The 21,103-nt window shown below is 40.3% G+C and overlaps 1 protein-coding gene across 4 annotated transcripts in view; it reads right to left on the bottom strand.

The window, feature by feature from the left end:
• Nucleotides 1–4,705: 4,705 nt before the first annotated feature.
• Nucleotides 4,706–21,103, bottom strand: part of LOC143878609 (uncharacterized protein At2g29880-like) — a 36,762-nt gene continuing 20,364 nt past the window's right edge. For 2 of the 4 annotated variants that reach the window (XM_077380880.1, XM_077380883.1), the window contains exons 3-8: nt 13,268–13,603; nt 12,645–13,174; nt 11,623–11,748; nt 8,158–8,406; nt 7,592–8,063; nt 4,706–5,056 (exon numbers count right to left, since the gene is read on the bottom strand). In XM_077380880.1, the coding sequence (XP_077236995.1) occupies nt 11,646–11,748; nt 12,645–13,174; nt 13,268–13,603 (969 nt within the window). In that variant the 3' untranslated portion in view covers nt 4,706–5,056; nt 7,592–8,063; nt 8,158–8,406; nt 11,623–11,645. The remainder of the gene's footprint in view (nt 5,057–7,591; nt 8,064–8,157; nt 8,407–11,622; nt 11,749–12,644; nt 13,175–13,267; nt 13,604–21,103) is intronic. The other 2 variants (XM_077380881.1, XM_077380882.1) reach the window with 2 other exon arrangements.

Raw genomic sequence — 21,103 nt, 5'->3', positions numbered from 1 at the left:
CTTGGCACGAGTCGCCTCTTCTCACTGGAGCATCCAAAGGCCTATGATGGATATGTCCAAACCATCTTAAGCGGTACTCTCTCATCTTCTCCTTAATTGGTGCCACCCCAACCTTTTTACGAATGTCTTCATTTTTAATTCTATCTAACCTTGTGTGGCTGCACATCCATCTAAGCATTCGCATCTCCGCTACACTCACCTTATGTATATGTTGCTTCTTGGTGGCCTAACATTCTGAGCCATACAGCATGGCTGGCCTCACAACTATCTTATAAAATTTTCCCTTCAACCTGGTAGGGATTTTACAGTCGCACAGAACTCCTGAGGCAAGCTTCCACTTCAACCAACCTGCTCTTATTCTAAGGTTAACATCCTCTTTAATCTCTCCTTCCTTATGTAGAATTGAACCAAGATAGAGAAAGATATCCCTCTTAGGTACATCTTATCCCGTCATAAATAAGGAAAGCATCTAAATAAGAAAATATATTTCTAACATTCCCCCGCCCTTGATTTCAACCTTGTCTCCGAGGTTGGAGATTAATCTTGTGCAAGACTTTCCAAATTTCTTCTCTCTTCTCCTTTTCATTTTTTTCCCTCCTTGACTTTTCTTTATCTTGCAATTAGTCACCACTTTGCATGTCATCATCAAGAGTTGAGGCCACTCCAATTGCAAACCGACCCCATCATGCCGTTCATGGTGAGGATCTTTTTTATGGCATAGGAAAGGTTGAGAGGCATGACAAATTTTTTGGTGTCGACGTTGTGGGACTCGAGAACGCTGATAACCATTAACCCCTTTCTTTTGTGGCTTTTTAACTTTTTCTTCGATCTAATTTCTTTCTCTCTTCTTCTTTTTTTCTATTTTGTCTTTTCTTTTTTATTGTGTAAGCCTTCTCGACGGTGCTCTAGCTGAACTCTTCACTTAGAGGCTCTTCTAACTTCACGCCAGGTGACGGTGCCATCACCTGAGGAGGATTGGGATTTTGAGGAAGAAAATCTCTAAACATCTTCATTATATTCTCTTCTAGGGATTAGATTATCGATTCGATCTTTGCCTCAACGGCTTGGATTCGTGCTTCGATCCGTCTTCGATTCGCGCATCCCTCTCATCCAACTTTGCTTTCTAAGGCTAGTTCTTCTGGGGACAACCCATTCTTGTTTCCTGTAACCATGGAATAAGCCTTCAAATCCCTGATACCAAGCTCGTTCTTTTGAAGGCGAGTAAGAGGCATCCACCAGTAAACCGCTCTGATACCAACTTGATAGAACACCATTCTATCAGAAAAGAAAACATGGAAGAAGATGGTAGAGAAAAGGGAAAGATTGAGTTAATTCGAGGAAACTCGGCCTCCAATATGCTAACTACACTAAATCTGATTATTCGTTGCTCAAAAGCCATACGGCATCTACATTATATAGAAATTAGGTTAAGCAAAATATGGAAACAGAAACCAGCAGAATAGAAAAAAGAAAATAAGGAAACCTAATATAATATGGCAATAACATAAAGAAGGAAAGCCTCCAAATAAGAAAATTTATTTCTAACAATTTATTTATGGGTGAAATTAGAGGAAACTTACTCATTTGTATGTTATTAAGGGGGAGAGGGAGAGATTTGAGGAAGAGATCGGATGGAGGGAGAGAAGATAAGTGGGAAGCAATTTAGTATGGGGAAGTTTAAAAGGAAAAAACAAAATTAGTAATCCTAATTAGTATTTGAAACGGCAATTTTTAATTTGAAACGCTAAATAAGACCGATTTGGCAATTTAGTTGCCTAAAAAGGGGAAAACCTAGGATGGCATCTCAATACCACCCAAGTCTCAAATGTAAGGTCATACTTGCAATCATTTAGTTATACCTACATTCACAAGAATTGCCCAAATCTACAGAATTCTAGAGTCCAGTCCCATAGCAATAAATTGTAGCACCTGTTCATGTAAGATGGTGATCGACTTCTTACAAAACTTGTTCATCTGGAAAATCTGCCACCTGGTTACATCGTTCACATGGCCAATGTGAATTGGTGTTTCGCATATTAAGTGTCTGCCCTAAATAGCTGATGAAGTTGTGGATCACTAGGAATGAAAAAGAGCAAAGGTGCGACCGGAGCCCATTTCCGAATCAATGCCTGCTGCAGCCAGTGCCATATGACTAGATAAGAAGCTTAACATGCTATGCAGTTGGTAGGAATATAATGGTAATATTGCAGTTAAAAGAAGGAATGAGGGAAGAGGATTGGCAATGTCCTAATTGTCGCTATCATAACTTTGGATGGCGGTTTAGTTGCAGAAGATGCTTCCAGGCTAGAGTGACTTCCTCCCCTCTTCCTTTTTGGGGTGAGGAAGGAGTCACTCGAGGGGTACCCAAAAAGGTCCAAGATAAAAGATTTGGGGCATGGTTTTGCTCTTCTTGTCAATACCTAAACTATTAATGGCGAGTTGAGTGTCGATGGTGTCATTCGACCAGAGCATCATTAAAATGGGTTCATCGATCTCCTAAGGCGCAATCTAAGGATGATGAAGATAGTCTGTGGCCTGATTCGGGTAAAATTTATCGCAGTAGAAACTCCGTGATTCCAATTTTATCTATCTCAGGGCAGGAAATAGATGTGCGATTAAGTTCTCTCAGATCTTGCTTGGTCGGAAAAAAGAAAAACCATAAAGGTCCTTACAGGAGTTGTGGAAATGGGCACAAGTGTCCTGGGAACTCCCATCTTTACATTGCCCTTCTTTACTTGCAAAGGATGAAGTTCTATTCATGTTTGAATCAGAATCTCAGGCTTCACAGATCAATTTTAAGGGACCTGTGGCCTTGGATAACCATCTGCTCTCCCTCTCACCATGGACAAAGGAATTTATTCAAGGAGAAGAGGAGCTTTGGATTCGTTTTTATGGCATCCTTTTGCATGCCTGGGCTATTTCCATGGTGGAGGCTTTAAGGGGGCCTCTTTGACAAGGTTGGAGAAACCAAGATGGAGGGCGACCATCAGAATTGTATGAGCTTCGTCTCGGCTAAGATTCTAGCCCCTCGATGGCTCTTCCCTAACTCTGGTGTAAAGCTCAAAATCTTTGACCAGATCTATCCCATTGGGGTTGAGATCTTGAAGGAATCCTCTGAATCTACCGTCCAAGAATTATGTTCCTCCTTAGCGGCGGACCGGCTTCCGGCAACCTCAAGGCCACTACTTAGGGAACCGTTGGAACCCCACTAGGCATTCAAATTCAAATTCAAAGTTCTTTGATAGGAGGCCTGAGATGGAACCGTTAGCCATTCCAGAAAAATGCATGATGGGATTTGATCAGAGGCATGAAGATTTTCTGGGAGGGTTGGTAAACCCCAAGAAACCTACCCCTCACATCAGACGGAAGTTTGTTCCACACGTCAGGAAGAACTTCGTCAATCGCGTCCCTGGCGGTTTCCCAACTTTGCCAGTCAGGGGTTTAAGTTCCCAAGATCAATTAATTATGAATAAGATAAGCTCTATCTTGAACTTAAAACCGAGTGTAGAGAAAAAACTTAGCAGATTGTTTAGACTCTTAAAGTTCTATTCTAAATCTCCTACATTTCCTCCTAGATTTGGCCCTACCTATAGCTAAACCTATAGCTGGGGTTCCCGGGGTTACAAGAGACTTGACAATTAAAAGTAGCCGGATGTTCTATTTTTTGTACTTATTGGTTGCTAGGGAGGCGTATTGTCAGACTTATAGCCCTCCTCCCTAGGAGTGGAGGTTTTAAGGATCTATACTCGCTTTGCTATTAAAAGTCCCTCTTCACTAGTTTCGAATACAGGATCCTTAACAAAGTAGGAATGGCTTTCCTTGAGGAACCGGGAATGCCAACTTCCCAAAGTCGTCAGCTCTCCCTCTCTATTTTATTCAGGGACTTCACCGAGAACTTGGGGATCGGATTTTGTATTGGAATGAGACAAAAACGGCTCCATATCAAGGCAGTGGGCTGCCACATGGTGGAGGAAGTTTTGGCAATCAGCGACCCTTTGGAAATCCTGATCCCATTTTATTTGGGTTCTGCTAGAGACCCAGACTAAGCATAGAGTCTCTTTGGGCTTTGATGGCTTGCATAGATCACCAAACTCAATGACTATCTAAATGGTGATGACAAGTCTGTTTCGAGAAAAGCCTTGCATGAGAGGCCCCAATTTTGGCACCTTTCGGTGGATTCGGACGGATGGAGGCCTTGGGGTAGTGCTATGAAGTTTTTGGGGAGTGATGAAGACTCGGCAGGAGAACAGTGCACAGACGGCTGGTCCTCACTGTAGCGGATGAATTAGTAGATTTTCTTCTTTGGTTTTAACTGGTCTAGGAGTATGCTCCTGGCCACCCTTAATTGATTCTATGTATTGCAAGTTTGGACCGCTGGTCCCCAATGTAATTTCCATAGTATCTATAAAATTGTCTATTTTCAAAAAAAAAAAAAAAAAAAAAAAAAAAAAAAAAAGGGTAAAACCTAGTATTTGAAAAGCAATTTAGTAATCGTGCGAATTTGTTGGAAAACCTCAAATTATAGCTAAATTTAGTTGGTAGAGTCCAATTTTTTTTGGGGTACTTTTTATTTTAATGGCAAACCCGTTTTGAGAGCGTCAATTTTGTCTAGCAACACATATTCAATTTTGTAAGCGGCAAACCCAAATTAATACGGCGGAAAAACTTTTCCAAAACAAATTTCTTAGAAAAAGACGAATGACAATGGAAAAAAACATGCTTAGTATATATTATAGATAGATGTGCACATGTAAAGTAATGTTTAATGTGAGAGAGGGGAAGCATTCTTGCCTTTCAACTACCAGTTGCACCTCAACCAACTACCCCTTATGTCATCTAAGAGGCTCGAGAAATACAAAGTTGTATTCTCATCCTTCAACCAGCTACTGCTTGTCTTGCCTCTTCCAATGACAAATAGATGTGAAACCTTTTCTTATGAACTGTGAGAAGTGGTCAGTCTCCCTCTCCTAAAGAAACAAAAAAAGATGAGTATTACCATATCAATTTTGACCTCCTCGACAACAAGAACACTTCAGCACCTTTGGGCTATCAAAATCTGTATAGCAAATAAATAAGAAAAACTATATGAGGTACTAGATAGAAGTGATCTATTCAGAAGTAAATGAAAAACCACAGCAACATATTTACGGATATAATTAATATATCGAAAAAAAAAGATTGTTCCCAGAGTAGAAAATGTTTAATGGCTTCCAGATTCTTTGTGGTTGAATCTGATATGCACACACATGCTATTTTTCCTCATACAGTGGCTCTTTCAAATTTCGAAGTACACCGCCCGTTAAGCTATCCCTTTTTCATGAAACACAGAGACATCCTTCATTTCAGTTCACATACTTACATTACATAGTTTTAACTTTCCATCGAAACCAACACAAAACAAACAGAAATGTTTCTGTTTCCCTCCCCACTGAAACTGAAACCCCTACTGAAACTAAAATCATTAAGTGTATTCGTGATATAATATATCAGTATGGGTTACATATTTATATTTATATGAATTGCATGTGAAATGTAAAATATTACTACGTAAACATGTTTATATGAATTACAATTGAAATGTCGTAGCACATGTAAGTATGTAACTATATGTTTGATGTTGTTAAACTGTTATAAATGGTTGTCTTACTTATGTGATGATTTCTCGGTGCACAATTATACTTATTCTTGTATTTCTTGAGGTTTCATGTTGAAATTTTATCATTTGCATGTGTTTCCATGTATTTCTGTAATTTCATAGGATTTCTACTGAAATTTCCAACCGAAATCGAAATTTAAAAACTTACAGGTTTCATCTTGAGTATCTGTTTTTTTGGGTAGGTAAGCTGGGATAGAACCTCCGACCTCAGGGTTGAAGGCCAAATCCTTCATCTTGAGTATCTATTGTTGAAAATCCAAGGGCGGTCCCGAGTACGGCAACTTATGAGGAGGGAAGAATTAGGTTTCTAACAAGTTTTAATTCTTTTGAAAACTCAAACCCAATTTTGGAAATTAAGAGATCAGCAATAAAGTTCAAGCACGCAAGTTAAATCTAAAGTGCAAATGCAAATAAAGAGCTAGAGCAAGAGAGATTGCACCCGAGATTTAAAGTGGTTCGGTCCTCCTAAAGCGAGGCCTACTCCACTCCACCAACCAAACCCGTTGATGGCTTCACTATGTGATCCTCTTAACCTCGGCGAAGATCGGTGCCGATTACAAATTTCGATTACCTTTAACCTTGGTGGCAATCTTCACCACGGAGAGTGGGCTACGCTTCTCCGAACACTCGCCCGATACAAGGTTCTTGATAAGAAAGAAAGAACAAAAAATCCCTCACAAGGGTTTACAAGAATTGTAGAAGATGTACAAATTTAGCCTATGATCCAAATCCTAAGCTTTAGAGGATGAGAGGCATAATCAAGTTTGATTCACTCTTTGGATGTTCAAATGAAGTTTTAGAGTGTTAGGATTGATTATTTGAATGTTTGGAATGCCCATATATATATAGGAAAAACCAAATATGACCGTTCAATGGCATTGTTGTAATTCCAGGAAAAATCGCAGCGGCTAAAAATCCGACCGTTGTAGTGTTCTTGGAGTTCCGAGAATATTTCTCGGAGTTCCGAGAAAAAATCGGAGTTCCGGGAATACAAACAGAAGTTGGAAAAAAAGTCTACTGGACCATTTCTCGGAGTTCCGAGAATTTCTCTCGGAGTTCCGAGAAGCCTATTTCAGTAGATTTTCATTTCTTGTTTTTAGGCTTCCAACTTAACACCAAGTTGGGATTGCTATGAGGGTTCCAAGGTGTTGGAACACCACAAGGACAATCATTTATATATTTAGGGTGTGTGTTTATTTACTTAATTATGCCTTTCAAAATCCTAAACTAGGATTGGATCTTAATACAATCTAATATAACTTGATCTTCAATGGATTCTTCAAGTCTTCATTTGTCTTGGACTTCGATGTCTTTGGCCTTCATGATGTCGTCCAATGAGATCTTCTTGGCCTCAATCCAAGCAATGTTGTCTTAGCACCAATGTGATCTACAACTTAGACAATCAAACACATTAGTGATCATTAATCACTTGTGTATTGGAATCATCAAAATAAGATGGGAATGCCAAGGTGGAAACCATTGGGCTTACAGTTGTTTAGTCTAAAAAGAAAGTAAAGATAAACAGAATTTAATTCTTCATCTAGCGTGGCTGATTGACGATTGTAGTGGCTCATATTTTTAATGTAAGCTTTATGGTACTTGTTATGATGACCGCAAAGATCATATAATGTAGGTGTAGATCAAATTTTCATCAGGCATGCAGTATTCTTTGGAAGTAGGCCTTGGAGATCGCCGGCACCCTGCTAAGTTATATCATTGGAAATAATAAGTTTTTACAGGGCCATACTAAAGAGGTGCACCCTGTTAGGATCACACAAAAGAAATCTATAAGAAACCACCTCCTAAAACCAGTATGTTGAAATATAAATGTTTGTGATTAACATCTTGTATTTAAGATACAGGAGACCAAATTTTTTGGGTAGTTCAAGAATAAGCCAGAGACTCATCAGCAGTGGCTTGGTTAAGGGAACCTACCTGAGTTGTAGCGAAAGCAAGTCTTCATGGGGCAGTTGTCACTTCTTATGGACCCGAACTTGGGTGCTCCCATTTCAGTTGCCACCGCTACTACGGAAATCGCTTTTGCTTTCTTTTCCTCTGGCTACTAAGTTGTTTCAGTTCGCAAGGTTGTCTTTTGGCTGCCTATGGATTCAGCAGCAAGCTTATGCCTGCCCTAGTTGGGCAAATACCGGGAAGCAATTCCCTAGCTGTGGCAAATGCCTCAAAATGATTGATTAAGGATTCCAAATGCTAAGGAAAACCTAGATACTAGCATGGGAAGAACAAGGATTATCTAGAAAACATAATCTGACATGAATAAATAGTAAATGATGTAAAATGCAGAGTTGTTGCTTGGACTGGTAGGGAACAAAAGAAACAAACAAGTAGAATGTAGTGGATAGTTTCACTGGGGTGGATACCAAGCTTTAAAACTCTTGAACCTCTTCATCTGCAGACAATAAATACCTGAAGTTAGCAACAGATAAATGTTATTTACATTGATTCCTTCCAATAAAATGAACAAGTAAAAGAAAGAAATATACCTGCAGAGCAGTGGCAATTATCTTTCAGCATTATCATAAGGATAAAACACTCTTAGGAAAAAATAATTATACAAATGGGAAGCATTGGGAAGTGAGTAAAATTTAGCTTCCGAAGCGAGCTTCCCGACCAACTACGAAGCTCCCAATAACTAAGATATAAACCAATGTTCCTTGTAGGTCAGCAAGGGAAACCTCCAGGAACTAGACGAAATCAGGAATCATAATCCTTGACTCAGCCAACACATTCTCCTGTTCAAACAATTAAAATAAAAGTTGGTGAATATAGTAGTTAGCAACTATGGTAAATCTCAAAATCTCAGTATGATTAGCCACACTTATCCCCTCAATGTGACTAGCCACACTTTCAAGCAAATTCCTTTTTTCTCTTTATCAAGGTCTGAGAAGCTTTTAAAATTGTCTGGAAGCATGCATGATATCATCCATGCTGTTTAAGATACAAATAATCGCTCTATCACCTGAGAAAATTAGTTCCAGGATCATCAAATCTATTTAATTAACAAGGATCTTTTATCATTTTTTTTCAAAATTTTGTTCTCTTAGATGTAGGAGTCTTTTTCTTTTTTCCATTTATTATTTATAGGGAAATGATGTCTTACTCCCCATTTCCGATAATGACACTCTTCTATTTATTCAGCACTTTATGATTAATCATGAAAGGCCATTACAATTTCCAAAAAATTATCACCGACCTATCAGAAAACTGTTTAATTAAGTGCCACGTGCCATTACTAAAGAAGACAGTGAGAATACCATTTCCCTTTTATAACCTTATACTCTTAACGAATTTCTATTTATCTAGATATATTTTTCTAGATCTATGTTTTTCTGTTCGCAAGTGTGCATTGAAGTCAGGGATTCAATCTTTATATATTAAAAAACAAAAGTAAAAATAGTAGTGACATTTATCTTGGTGAAGATATCTTGAAACTTGAAACCAGCTCATACACTTAGAAAACAATCGGCTCATGTGCCCACACAATCAAAGCGACAGAAACCATCTTTATGTGTGTAAACCATAGAAGGTAAAGAGACTCCCACGTGAACTGGTATGTGTTTAATATCTAGATTACAAGTAAAAAAGGATTGCCATTTGACCACTCTACAACCGTGCATGAAGTTCTAGGTTTCGGTTTCAGTATGGGTTACAATCGTGATGAAAAATAGAAAGATATCGGTTTCGGATGGAAATTTTGATAGACATCCTATAAAATTACAGAAACGTATGAAACATATGCAAAGATAAGACATTTCATATAAAACTATGGCTCATGAGTGTAAACTGTAAAGACAACCTAGAAAACGTGATACGTGCAATGCTAAAAAAACAGTATGACAGAAAAGAGAAACAAGAATTTATAGTAAAAAATGAAGGAATGGCGTTTTTGCTAGAAAAATAGCGAATTCAAAAATAAGACTAAAATGGTGATGGCCTAATTTATTAATTGAAGAATATTTAAGTAGTCCTCACTGTAGTTTCCAAACTCCCCAGCAACAATGCCGACTCGCTCGAGTCAACTCCCTTTCACCTTGGCTGAGATCTGGTATGAGTCCACTTTTTTCCCTACAAAGTCAATCATAACTCCAACTCTCTCAAGTTATGACCGTGTCTTAACCAACCAAGTACCCGCCCGCATCAACCGAGCACTTGATCACGTCGCGCCGAGCCGACTAGGATTTGCTTTGGCTACATTGTGGCCCGCATCCACGTTTAGAAAGTATCCATTTTTAGAAGAATTGGGAAACAACGAAAAATGGTGGGAAATGATGGAAACAATATAGTCACACTACCACCTATCATGGTATTTTACATAATATTTAAGGATTGTAAGCCATTTCCCCCTAATAAAAGGGCGGCCCAGTGCACGAGGCTCCCGCCATTGCACGGTCTGGGGAGGGCTAGATGTACGCAGCCTTACCCCTGCTTTGCAGAGAGGCTGTTCCGTGACTCGAACCCGTGACCACCAGGTCACAATGGAGCAACCTTACCATTGCACCAAGGCTTGCCCTCTTAAGCCATTTCCCCCACTTTTAGAAAAATGTGTTTCCATAATGAGGAAACAAGAGAAAACATGCTTCCCACAACTGATAATCATTTTCCGTTGCCATTCAAAAAAAATGATAAGCATTTTCCTTGTCATTTTCCACTTGTTTCCACATCCTGTTTGTGCTATATAAAAGGTATATTGCCTGCAGTAATTTTTTATTTCTATTTGCCAAGCATGCAACTAAGGTACCCTCATGAGAATTCTACTATTACAAAGCGTGCAGGAGAAAGGGGACAGAAAATTCAGCAATGGTCGTCATCACAGGGAAAAAGTGATGGGGAATTTACTGCTAAAGGGAAATATGTACCATGTCAAAGCTAAAGAAAATAAAAGATTGTTTTTTTCCTGTCATTACCAAAAATATAAAAAAATATTGACAATAGTGGATCACTCTACGTCATGGGACCAAGGAGCGCACCTAAAACCACACCTTTAATACATGCTCTAAATAAAACAAATTCTAACAATGCAACAAATTTATAAACAATGTGGCATACCATATTCATATGGCCACACATAAACTTCACTCTAAGTACTGGGACCAAGGAGCACCAAGGTTTTAAATTTCGATTTCGGTTTCGGTTTCAGTTTTGATTGCCACAGAAACGGAAATGTTTCAATTTCAGTTGAAAATTTAAAAGGAAATCCTGTAAAATCACAAAAACCTATGGGAAAATGTCAACAAAAGGATTTTAACATAAAACTTCAGAGAATGCTAGAATAAGCACATTCATATAAATATATTTATGCAACATATATCGGTATCAGAGGCAGAGCCACATACAGCGCCCGCGCCCCCCCCCCCCCGGTGTAAATTCTTGGCTCCACCCCTGACTGGTATAATATACCACTAATGCACTTACAATTTTGGTTTCGGTATCGTTTCAGTGGGGATGGAAACAAAGTCATTTCAGTCGTTTCATGTTGGTTTCGTTGAAAATTTAACCTATGAGGAACACCCAAATCACACCTTTGAGGCTTTGATACATTCTCTTAATAAATATAATAATAACAAAACAATGCAATAATATTCTTAAGTCTGAACAGTGTAACATACCATATCCATCCATATGACTACACAAAAGATATTGAATTCTTTAGGGCACACTACTAGTCTAACCATGCTATTAATATTGAAATTCACATCCCTCTACAATCACTAATACACAAAGAGAAAATACCTTTAGAATATAGTTAGGGCATAATGGAGGGAAGACAATGGCATTGGTAGTTACAAATATTATGTTTTGGAAGATCTTAAATATAGAGTTCCATTTCAGACCATGACACAGAAGTGCATACCAAAAGAAATGAACATCTCGATCTTAAAAAGAACCATGTTTTGGAAGATCCTTAAATATAGAGTTTCATTCCAGACCATGACCAAAGAAGTGCATACCGAAGAAATGAACATCTTGATCACTAATTGATGCATTCATGCTTCTTAAAATCATAAAGATCAACTCCTTTCTCCTTCATGTCAGTAGTTTTCGCTTCTTGCTCATATCCGAAGTAGTGACGAGACCTACGACAACCAAAAAATATTCAAACAAATTGTTATAGTTTAATTGATCTACAAAGACAAAAACTGCATACCATCATCACATACAGTTATAGCCTTAGTAATCAAAAATGAACTCTACTCATTGGCTGACCAAGTTATGAACATCAACAGTTTAAAAAAAATTAACATTATTGCATTCATATTGTGGCAAAAGAGGAAATCAATAATGAAAGAAATAAGTGTCATTACACAATTGCCTAGTATCATGAAAGAGCCCAAATGTTAAGAAGTCTCATCGGTGTATCTGATTTATTTTTTTCTCTAAATGCAAGAGCACTTAATTCCATTTGTCCATAGGAGAAATAACTGTCATAAGATAATTGCCTAGTATAATGACAGCCCAAATGTTAAGAAGTCACATTGTTTTATCTGATTTATTTTTTCCCTAAATGCAAGAGCACATAATTCCATTTGTCTATAGGAGCAAAATGATGAAACACATACACAACACCACCCATTACCCCAGTATTCTCATCACCACAAACCACCCACACCATTATATCATATCTATACTATAGTGCCATACCATTTCATACATAGGCTCGTCACAACAATGCATCCTTATATTCCATCTCATCCATACATCCAAGAATAAGAGAAGAATAAGAATAAACAACAATGCTTCACTAGTCACATTAATAGGAAAAAAAAACTATCTACAAGAATCAAAGCCCGTGTAAAATGAAAAAATGAATAATCAATTGCGTATAATTCTCAAAACAGAAGCAAGATCAATCATAAGGCATCATAAAAAAGTCATACAACAAAACCCTTCTAAAAATGTACATATTGATTTAATTTTCTAACGCCAAGTTTCTGCTCATAACTACTCTCATATGCGAGCTCCAAAATCAGACCTCCATCTCAAAAACCTCCTACGAGTCTCCACATCCATTTCTATAAATTGTTCCTTGAACTCTGGCGTGTTCAAGAACTCGCCTGCCCTAAAACGCAGCTCCTCTTCGAGGTTTGGGATCTCGTTCACTGCCTTTAGCCAGTCATGATGGATGGCACTCCTCGAATTAAGGACCTTCAGTTCGACAGCTATGTCAGCAAGGGACTTAGCAATCAACTCAGTGCTCTCTGCAGCAGATCGTGGCCTTTGATGGGATGAAGTGGCCTCATCATATCTACGCTTCCGTTGCACCGGCGATGCAGTGGATTGATTGGGTGGGCCCTGTGAAGGTGCATGTGCAGCAAGCACATCCCCTCTCTCGAGTACATCCTCATCCAACATAATGTCATCTAACACGCCGGCTTTATCAACACACGCTTTTGAAATCCTCTTAGTAATATAATTGACAGCATACTTGTGCCCAACGACTACCTTCAAGTCATCAAAGTTCTCAATTGCCTTAACTTTGTAGTTCACCACCTCGGGATGGGCCTATATACAAGAAAGATTAATATTTATTACATATAAGAGTTAGCATATAATATTATATGCATAATATAATAAGCTTGAAAACTATTTTCTTACCACAAGATATGCATCCCAAACTTCCTCAGGGGCAGTAATTTTTTGGGTCAAAGGGTCCCACTCAAATCTAGAATTAGAGCTCATCAATTTGGCAATCGGCTTGTATGTCCTCTGCCACACCCTCAGCTTGCTCCTAACATGATCGTAAGTTTTATGGCATCGGAGTTTCGAATTCAAAGCTGGGAGAACTTTCTTGGTGATGAGATTCTTCGAGAAAGACCCATCAGCCTGCCTACCCCCATTTTTGGCCTCATCTACCAAGAGCTTTAACAACTCTCTGGATTCTTGTGCACTCCACTGCTCGTAGTTACCCTTGCTTTTTGCTGCCTCTGACATCTACAAACAGTTCATAACACATTCATAAACAAAATCAAAGAAATTCGCCAATGCAAAACATCAAAAGACTAAAACATACATCATTGAGAAATGAAAAGTCACGCATCCTTTTACTACGTAAGTAAAGCCTTTATCATGAACAAGAACCAAATTATAGTTACATATTACATCACTACTTCCCTTTAGGGGAGTGGTCATTGTCATAATCATATGTTCCAGCATTTATCTAACATAGTTCATCAACTTTGTTTTCCAAACCCTAGATCTATCAGAGCATTGGTTTCGTTTAACATTAACACCCCTTGAAGCTAGGGCTGCAACTCGAGCCGGGTTTTACCCGACCCGCATCGACCCGACCCGAAAATAGCCTGGGTCGGGTTCAGGTTTCATGGGTTTCGGGTCGAGCCGGGTTCAGCATTCAAAAACCCGCATGAATCTCGGGTCGAGCCGGGTTTGAAGGGGCCCGACCCGACCCGACCCGAGTTACATAAGTTATAGTATGTACATTTTTTTCTATTGTTAGTTAAAAGTTAAAGGGATAATTACATTTACACCCCCTCTAGTTTCTGACACATCCACTTCCACCCCTATAGTTTAAAACATGACAAATACACCCTTGTAGTTTCAATTTGTTTAAGGTAGGCCTCCTCAGCTGAAGGTTCGTCCATAGATTGAAGGGTTAGGATGATCTGATGGAGCTGATTTTTTGGGCACACCCTATCTATGTCAGGACCCATCAAATGAACGCTTTGGATCATCCAAACAATGTGGGCCCACATTATTTGGATGATTTTTTGGTAGTGTTTGGATTCGGGTAGGGGCCCACATTATTTGGATGATCCAAAGCGTTCATTTGATGGGTCCTGACATAGATATGGTGTGCCCAAAAAATCAGCTCCATCGGATCATCCTAACCCTTCAATCTATGGACGAACCTTCAGCTGAGGGGGCAAACCTTAAACAAATTGAAACTACATGGGTGTATTTGTCACGTTTTAAACTATAGGGGTGGAAGTGGATGTGTGAGAAACTAGAGGGGGTGTAAATGTAATTATCCCAAAGTTAAAAGTGAAAACCCACGCACCCACTGTTACTGTATGTGAGTGTAATTTCTGCTTCTATGAGTTGAGTTGATTCAAGTGTTTGATTCAGCATTGTTTGATTGTAATTACAACATTGTTTGATTACAGCATTGTTTGATTCAAGTGTGATGTGAGTGTAATTACATCATTGTTTGATTCAAGTGTAATGTGAGTGTAATTTCTGCTTCTATGAGTTGAGTTGCCTTGCCAAACAAGAATTTTCCTTAAAAATTTGCGTCAACGTGAAAAAACCTGACCCGACCCGAACCGACCCGAGATTTATCATGGGTAGGGCCGGGTTTGGGAATCGTGGGTTTTCCGAAAAAAAACCCGACCCGACCCGACCCGAGATATTTCTCGGGTAGGGTTGGGTTCTCCAAAACCCGACCCGCCCGACCCGAGTTGCAGCCCTACTTGAAGCCATACCTAAAAAGGAATATCAATTCCATTAGACAATCCAACCATCTACAATCACTTGCGAGTATGCATTCACATGTTTCCAAAATTGTGTTAAAACGATGCATGCAAAATTATCTTTGATCAGCAATCAATTTGAATTTCAAATGTCAACACTTCTCTTTGATGAAATGTTCGATTGGATGGCTTGTTTCTAATGGTCTTTCTCTCATATTTGTCGCTCTGCCAATCAAGTGGCTGATAGTCTTGCGAGAGTTGGTGTTTCTAAAGATGTGTTAGCTCTTTATGATTATCTCCCCCCTTAATCATGTATCTTTGCTTACATATCATTTTTCTTTTTTGGTTTCTATCTATGTATATAGACCATCTCGGTTGCCTATCAATAAATTGGCTATCATTTTCCAAGAAAAAAAAACATTTAAAAGGCACCCTCAGCAATTGAAACAAAAGGCGACCTCAACAACCTCTCAAGTTAGAAGCAGATACTATCAAAGAGCAGTCATCATAGCACCAATGTAATGCAGCTAAAATGTGCTCGTTCAGACAAATTACTACAAAGCCTATAGTCGCAAGGCCAAAAACAGCAACAAATGGACAAATTACTACAAAGCCTACAGTCGCAAAGGCCAAAAACAGCAACAATGGAATCTAGCTCTACCTAAGACATACTTCAAAGTTTTCCAAGACCTAAAGATGGTATTATATATTAGAAAAATGGAGAAGAAACATCAAACTAAACCAAAATTCGAAGTAGGACACTAAACCAAAATCCAAAGCCGTACACTACAGCCACAAAAGACCAAGTACCAGAATACCAAAACTTAACAGTGCAATATGGGCAGATGTGCAGAACATTCCGTGTCACATCTGGTCCCTCCAACCCCAAATCAGTGACACATCCCCTCTCCCTTACCCAAATCAATACCGCACCCTCTATCCTACGCCAACACATGTTCGAAAACCCTGTCCCCACCTTATGCTACTCCCTCGTTCTTAAAATCCTAAACCTAACCATCATTTAAATCGCCTATTTTCTATTCCTTCGCAGCTTTTTCTATTTTTCCTAGTGCCCTGTTGCACTAGATCGCCATTCTATCATCCCTTTTTCCTTTTCTCTCGTCTGCGGCTTCGTGTTTGTTCCCTATGGATGCCTTGTTGTGCTTTACTTCATGTGTCCGTTCTCTTCGGAGCTGCGTTTAGCGTGTTCTTCCTCATTTAGTCTGTCCCACTTTTCATTTATCATTGTTTTCTGAGCCACATAGTTAGGGTTGTCGTTTATCTCTTCTTGTTTGTCATTATGGACCCTGTTATTGAGAATCCATCTACCGTCGTGACCCATGGGGTCCGTGCGACACCCTCTCCTTCGGCTTCTTCTTCTTCTGTCTCTGTGGATGGTTCATTCCCACAGATGACCGCTGTCAAATTAGATGGGACAAACTACGTGACTTGGAAGGTTGCAGTCGAGACTTATCTTGTTGCTAGGGGAGAGGCCCACATCATTCATCTTGATCCTCCTCCTACTATTGATCCTACCTATGATAGGTGGGAACAGGAAGATGCCCTAGTCCATACACTACTTTGGCAGAGTATGGCCTCTCATATTGATGGTCCCTTGATTCTTCTTCCTACATCGAAGCAGGCCTGGGATCATACTACGCTTCTTTATTCTTCTTTATTCTGGTGTGGCCAACATCAGCCGTATCTGCTCCACGTACTCTAAGTGGATACGATTTCGACGTGGAGATATGTCTAATGCTGCCCACTACAGTCAGTTTGTAGCCCTCTGCCAGCAGCTTGATGATTTATGCCTCTCACCTCTGATCTTACTGTTGCTGCTCACCAGAGGGACCAGATGTGACGTTCAATACCTTGAGAGTTTGGGTCCCGAATATACACATCTTCGTCATCAGATTATTGGATCTAGATCTATTCCTTCATTTACGGGGGTCTATTCCCGTGTTCAGTAGTGCTCTCCTGGTGACTCCTCGGTAGTTGTTTCTGTTGATGGCTCAACTCTCGCAACATATTATAGCAGTAGTTGTTCGAGCCGTGGTGGTGCCTCCTTTGGTCGAGGGCGAGGCTGTGGAGACCGTGGTGGTGGTCGCCTTAGTGGCGGCTGTGGCCGCTCTTTTTGCACTCATTGTCAGCGAGAGGGCCACCATATTGATATTTGTTTTCAGCTGCATCCCAAACTTCGGCCATCTCGTTCGGCCCACATTACTGCCGCCAGTCTGCCTGATACTTATGTCCCACCTGACTAGACGCCTGCCCCTGCTACAGATTCTCTTACCATTTCACGGGCTGATTATGATGAGTTTCGGCATCTTCGGTTGAGCAACCACCCAGCCACTGCGAGTTTTGCCCAGCCAGGTAGTTCTCAGGCATCTCTACTTAGTACCTCCAGCTCCTGGATCATTGATTCCGAGGTTTCAAACCATCTCACTGGTAATTCCTCCTCTTAGTTCTTTTCGTCCATTTCCATCTGATTCCCACTCGGTAACTCTAGTCGATGGGACGTCCACCCCGATGTCGAGTATCGGTACTCTTTCACCCCAATATGGGCTTACTTTGTCCTATGTTTTATGTGTTCCTAAATCTCTTTTTAATCTTATTTCTATTAGTCAAATTACAAAACATTTAAGTTGCTCTGTCTCATTCTTTCCATCTTATTGTGTCTTTCATAGGGTTGCAACCCGGGTCGGGCGGGTCGGGTTTTGAAGAACCCTACCCTACGCGAGAAACTATCTCGGGTCGGGTCGGGTCGGGCCGGGTTTTTCCATTTTTTCGTGTTGTTTTAGCTTTATTGGAATAACGCGTGTGATAAAATGAACACAGAGAGTAAAGTACATGCTATAGTGGAAATTTGATCTTTCCATGATTTTGAAATCATGTTCTGAAATCCTTGATTTTGGCTCATGGTCCTTTGCAAGGATTACTTCCATAGTGGAATTTGGTTTTTTTCCATATGGTTTGAGTTTTTTTCCACCTTAAAACCCGAACCGACCCAAGATTCTTTCAGGTTTTTTATCTGAAACCCGACCCTACCCGAGACCCATCCTCTTAGAACCCGACCCGTGGGTTTTTCGGGTCGGGTTGATGCTTGCAACCCTAGTCTTTCAGGATCTCTCGAATGGGAGGACGATTGGCTCGGGCCGTGAGCAGGATGGACCCTACCGGTTAGACAGTAGCCCGCCTCGTCATATTTTGCATAGTTCTATTAATTACTACTTGCGGCATTGTCGCTTGGGCCTCGGGAAGCATCGATGTGTGTCTTTTCCCTCTAGAGTTGTTAGTCGTGTTCTGAGTCCTTGTGATTTAGTTCATTAAGATTTATGGGGTCCTTCACGGATTATGTCAAATTCTGGTTACAGATATTTTATGATATTTTAATGTGTTTGTGGATGACTATTCTCGTGTTACTTGGTTGTATTTGCTTAAAGATCGGTCTCAAGTTTTTCATGGTTTTAGCACCCTTTATGCTGAAATCGCTAATCAATACAAGTGTAGTATCAAATGTTTGCGGACTGGTAATGTTAGGGAATACTTCTCTACTGATTTCCAAGAATTCCTATCCAGCCATGGTATTGTGCACCAATCTTCCTGCGCTCATACCTCCCAGCAGAATGGTGTGGCTAAGCACAAACTACGATACCTTCTTGACATCACACGATCTATGCTATTCCAGATGCGAGTTCCCAAGCCTTATTGGAGTGATGTTGTACTCAATGCTTGCTTCTTGGCTAACCGCCTTCCATCCTCCGTTCTGGATTGGATCTACCCCTTTTTCCTTCCTTCATCCGACTGGTGAGCCGTTTTCTGTGAGTCTACGAGTGTTCGAATGTGTCTGCTTTGTGACTTTTGTCCATAATCTCTCTCCAGGTCCTGATAAATTAGATCTCAAGGTAGAAAAGTGTGTATTCCTGGGATACTCTCGTACCGAGAAAGGCTATCGTTGCTATAGTCCACGGTTGAGACGTATGTTTGTATCAGCCGATGTCACTTTCTTCGAGTCGAAGCCGTTGTTTCCTCCTTCTACAGGAGATACTTCTGTCATTTCTGCGCAGCCGATTCCTCTTCCTATACATGTCCTTCCAGATTATGTTGATCATCCTTGTAATCCTACAGATACACCACGTGTCCTCCACCACCTGTTACTAAGGTCTATCATCGTCAAGCGAAACAGACAACATCTGATGTTGTGCCCGAGCATATTTCTTCTCAGACAGAGATCCCAGTTGCTGCCCATCAGGTACCTATTGTTTCTAGCCCTGTTACTTCAGTTGATTCTCCTGTTGCATCTTGTACGAGATCTCGTCAAACTGCTCATCCTATTTCTTCTATTATTTCTTATGAGCACTCACCCCCTGCTTTCGCAGTTTTGTTTTTTCATCTTCTATCTCTTTGCCCAGGAATGTCCAAGAGGCACTTTGCTCACCCTGGCTGACGTACTGCTATGGATGCTGAAATGGCTGCACTTCAGATTAATCATACCTGGGATTTGGTTCCGCTTCCTTCTAGGGCTCAGGTTGTTGGTTGTCGCTGGGTATTTGCCATCAAACACTTGTCGGATGGAACCATTAAGCAACTTAAGGCACGCCTTGTCGGTAAGGGCTACACACAGACATATGGACTTGACTACACAGACATTCTCCCCAGTGGACAAAATTCCGTATGTCAGAGTTTTATCTTCCTCGCTGTCAATCGAGGTTGGCCCCTATATCAGCTAGATGTCAAGAATGGCTTCCTTCATGGACATTTGACTGAGGAGCTGTATATGGAGCAACCTCCAGGGTATGTTGCTCAGGGGGAGATGTCCTCCTCAGTTTGCAGGCTTCATAAGTCCTTGTATGGACTAAAACAATCTCCAAGAGCATGGTTTGGATGCTTTAGTGATGCGATTATGAGATTTGGTATGCGACAGTGTGTTGTAGATCACTCTGTATTCAGCTGTCGTTCAGATGCAGGCATGTCCTACTCATTGTTTATGTAGATGTTATCATCATTACAAGGAGTGATATACTACTGGCATACAGAGGTTGAAGGTGCTCCTACAAAAAGCATTTTCTATAAAGGATCTTGGACGCCTTCAATATTTCCTGGGGATTGAAGTTGCATACTCTGGTCCTAGTTTATCTCTCTCACAGAGAAAATATGTACTAGATTTGTTGGAGGAGACTGGTTCCACAGGGATGAAACCAGCTATTGTGCCTATGGACCCTAATACTAAACTATGGCAAAAGGAGTATTGATGGATGATCCTGGTAGATATCGCCGACTAGCTGAGAAGCTTATCTACCTCACTGTTACTCGCCTGGACATTTCGTATGCAGTTGGGGTCGTTAGTCAGTTAATGAGTGCACCATACACTTCTCATTGGGCAGCGGTAGTCCAGATCCTTCATTATCTAAAGGGGGCACTAGGGAAAGGTCTCATATTCAAGAAACAGCGACAATACCCGTGTGGAAGGCTTTTGTGAAGCAGATTGGGCAGGTTCTCCAGCAGACAGGAGATCCACCACAGGATATTGTACCTTTGTTTGGGGAACCTTATATCATGGCGAAGTAAAAGGCAAGAAATAGTTTCCAAGTCTAGTGCAGAAGCAGAGTATAGAGCTATGTCACACACGAGTGGAGAGCTTCTCTGGCTACGATCTCTCCTATCTGAGATTGGTTTTTCATCGTCATTTCCAGCACAGCTTTATTGTGATAATAAAGCTGTCATTTACATTACTGTTAATCCAGTATTTCATGAGAAGACTAAGCATATTGAGGTAGACTGTCATGTAATTCACCAGAGGATACAGAGGGGCGAAGTTCAGGTTGCCTTCACTCGATTTGTAGATCAACTAGCAGATGTGTTTACCAAGCCCTTAAGCAAAGCTAAACTCAATGACATTTGTAACAAGCTAGGAATGTATAATATCTACATTCCAGCTTGAGGGGGAGTGTTAGACATATGTAATAAGCCCGAGGGAAGTTTAGTCATTGTACATAATTCTAAT

Source organism: Tasmannia lanceolata, unplaced genomic scaffold (genome assembly GCF_043159265.1).
Source record: "Tasmannia lanceolata isolate RefF3 unplaced genomic scaffold, GAP_Taslan_0.1 ptg000006l, whole genome shotgun sequence".
In the NCBI taxonomy this organism is placed as follows: Eukaryota; Viridiplantae; Streptophyta; class Magnoliopsida; order Canellales; family Winteraceae; genus Tasmannia; species Tasmannia lanceolata.
Note: the sequence above shows the minus strand (reverse complement) of the source record. Positions and strands in the feature narration are given on the sequence as shown.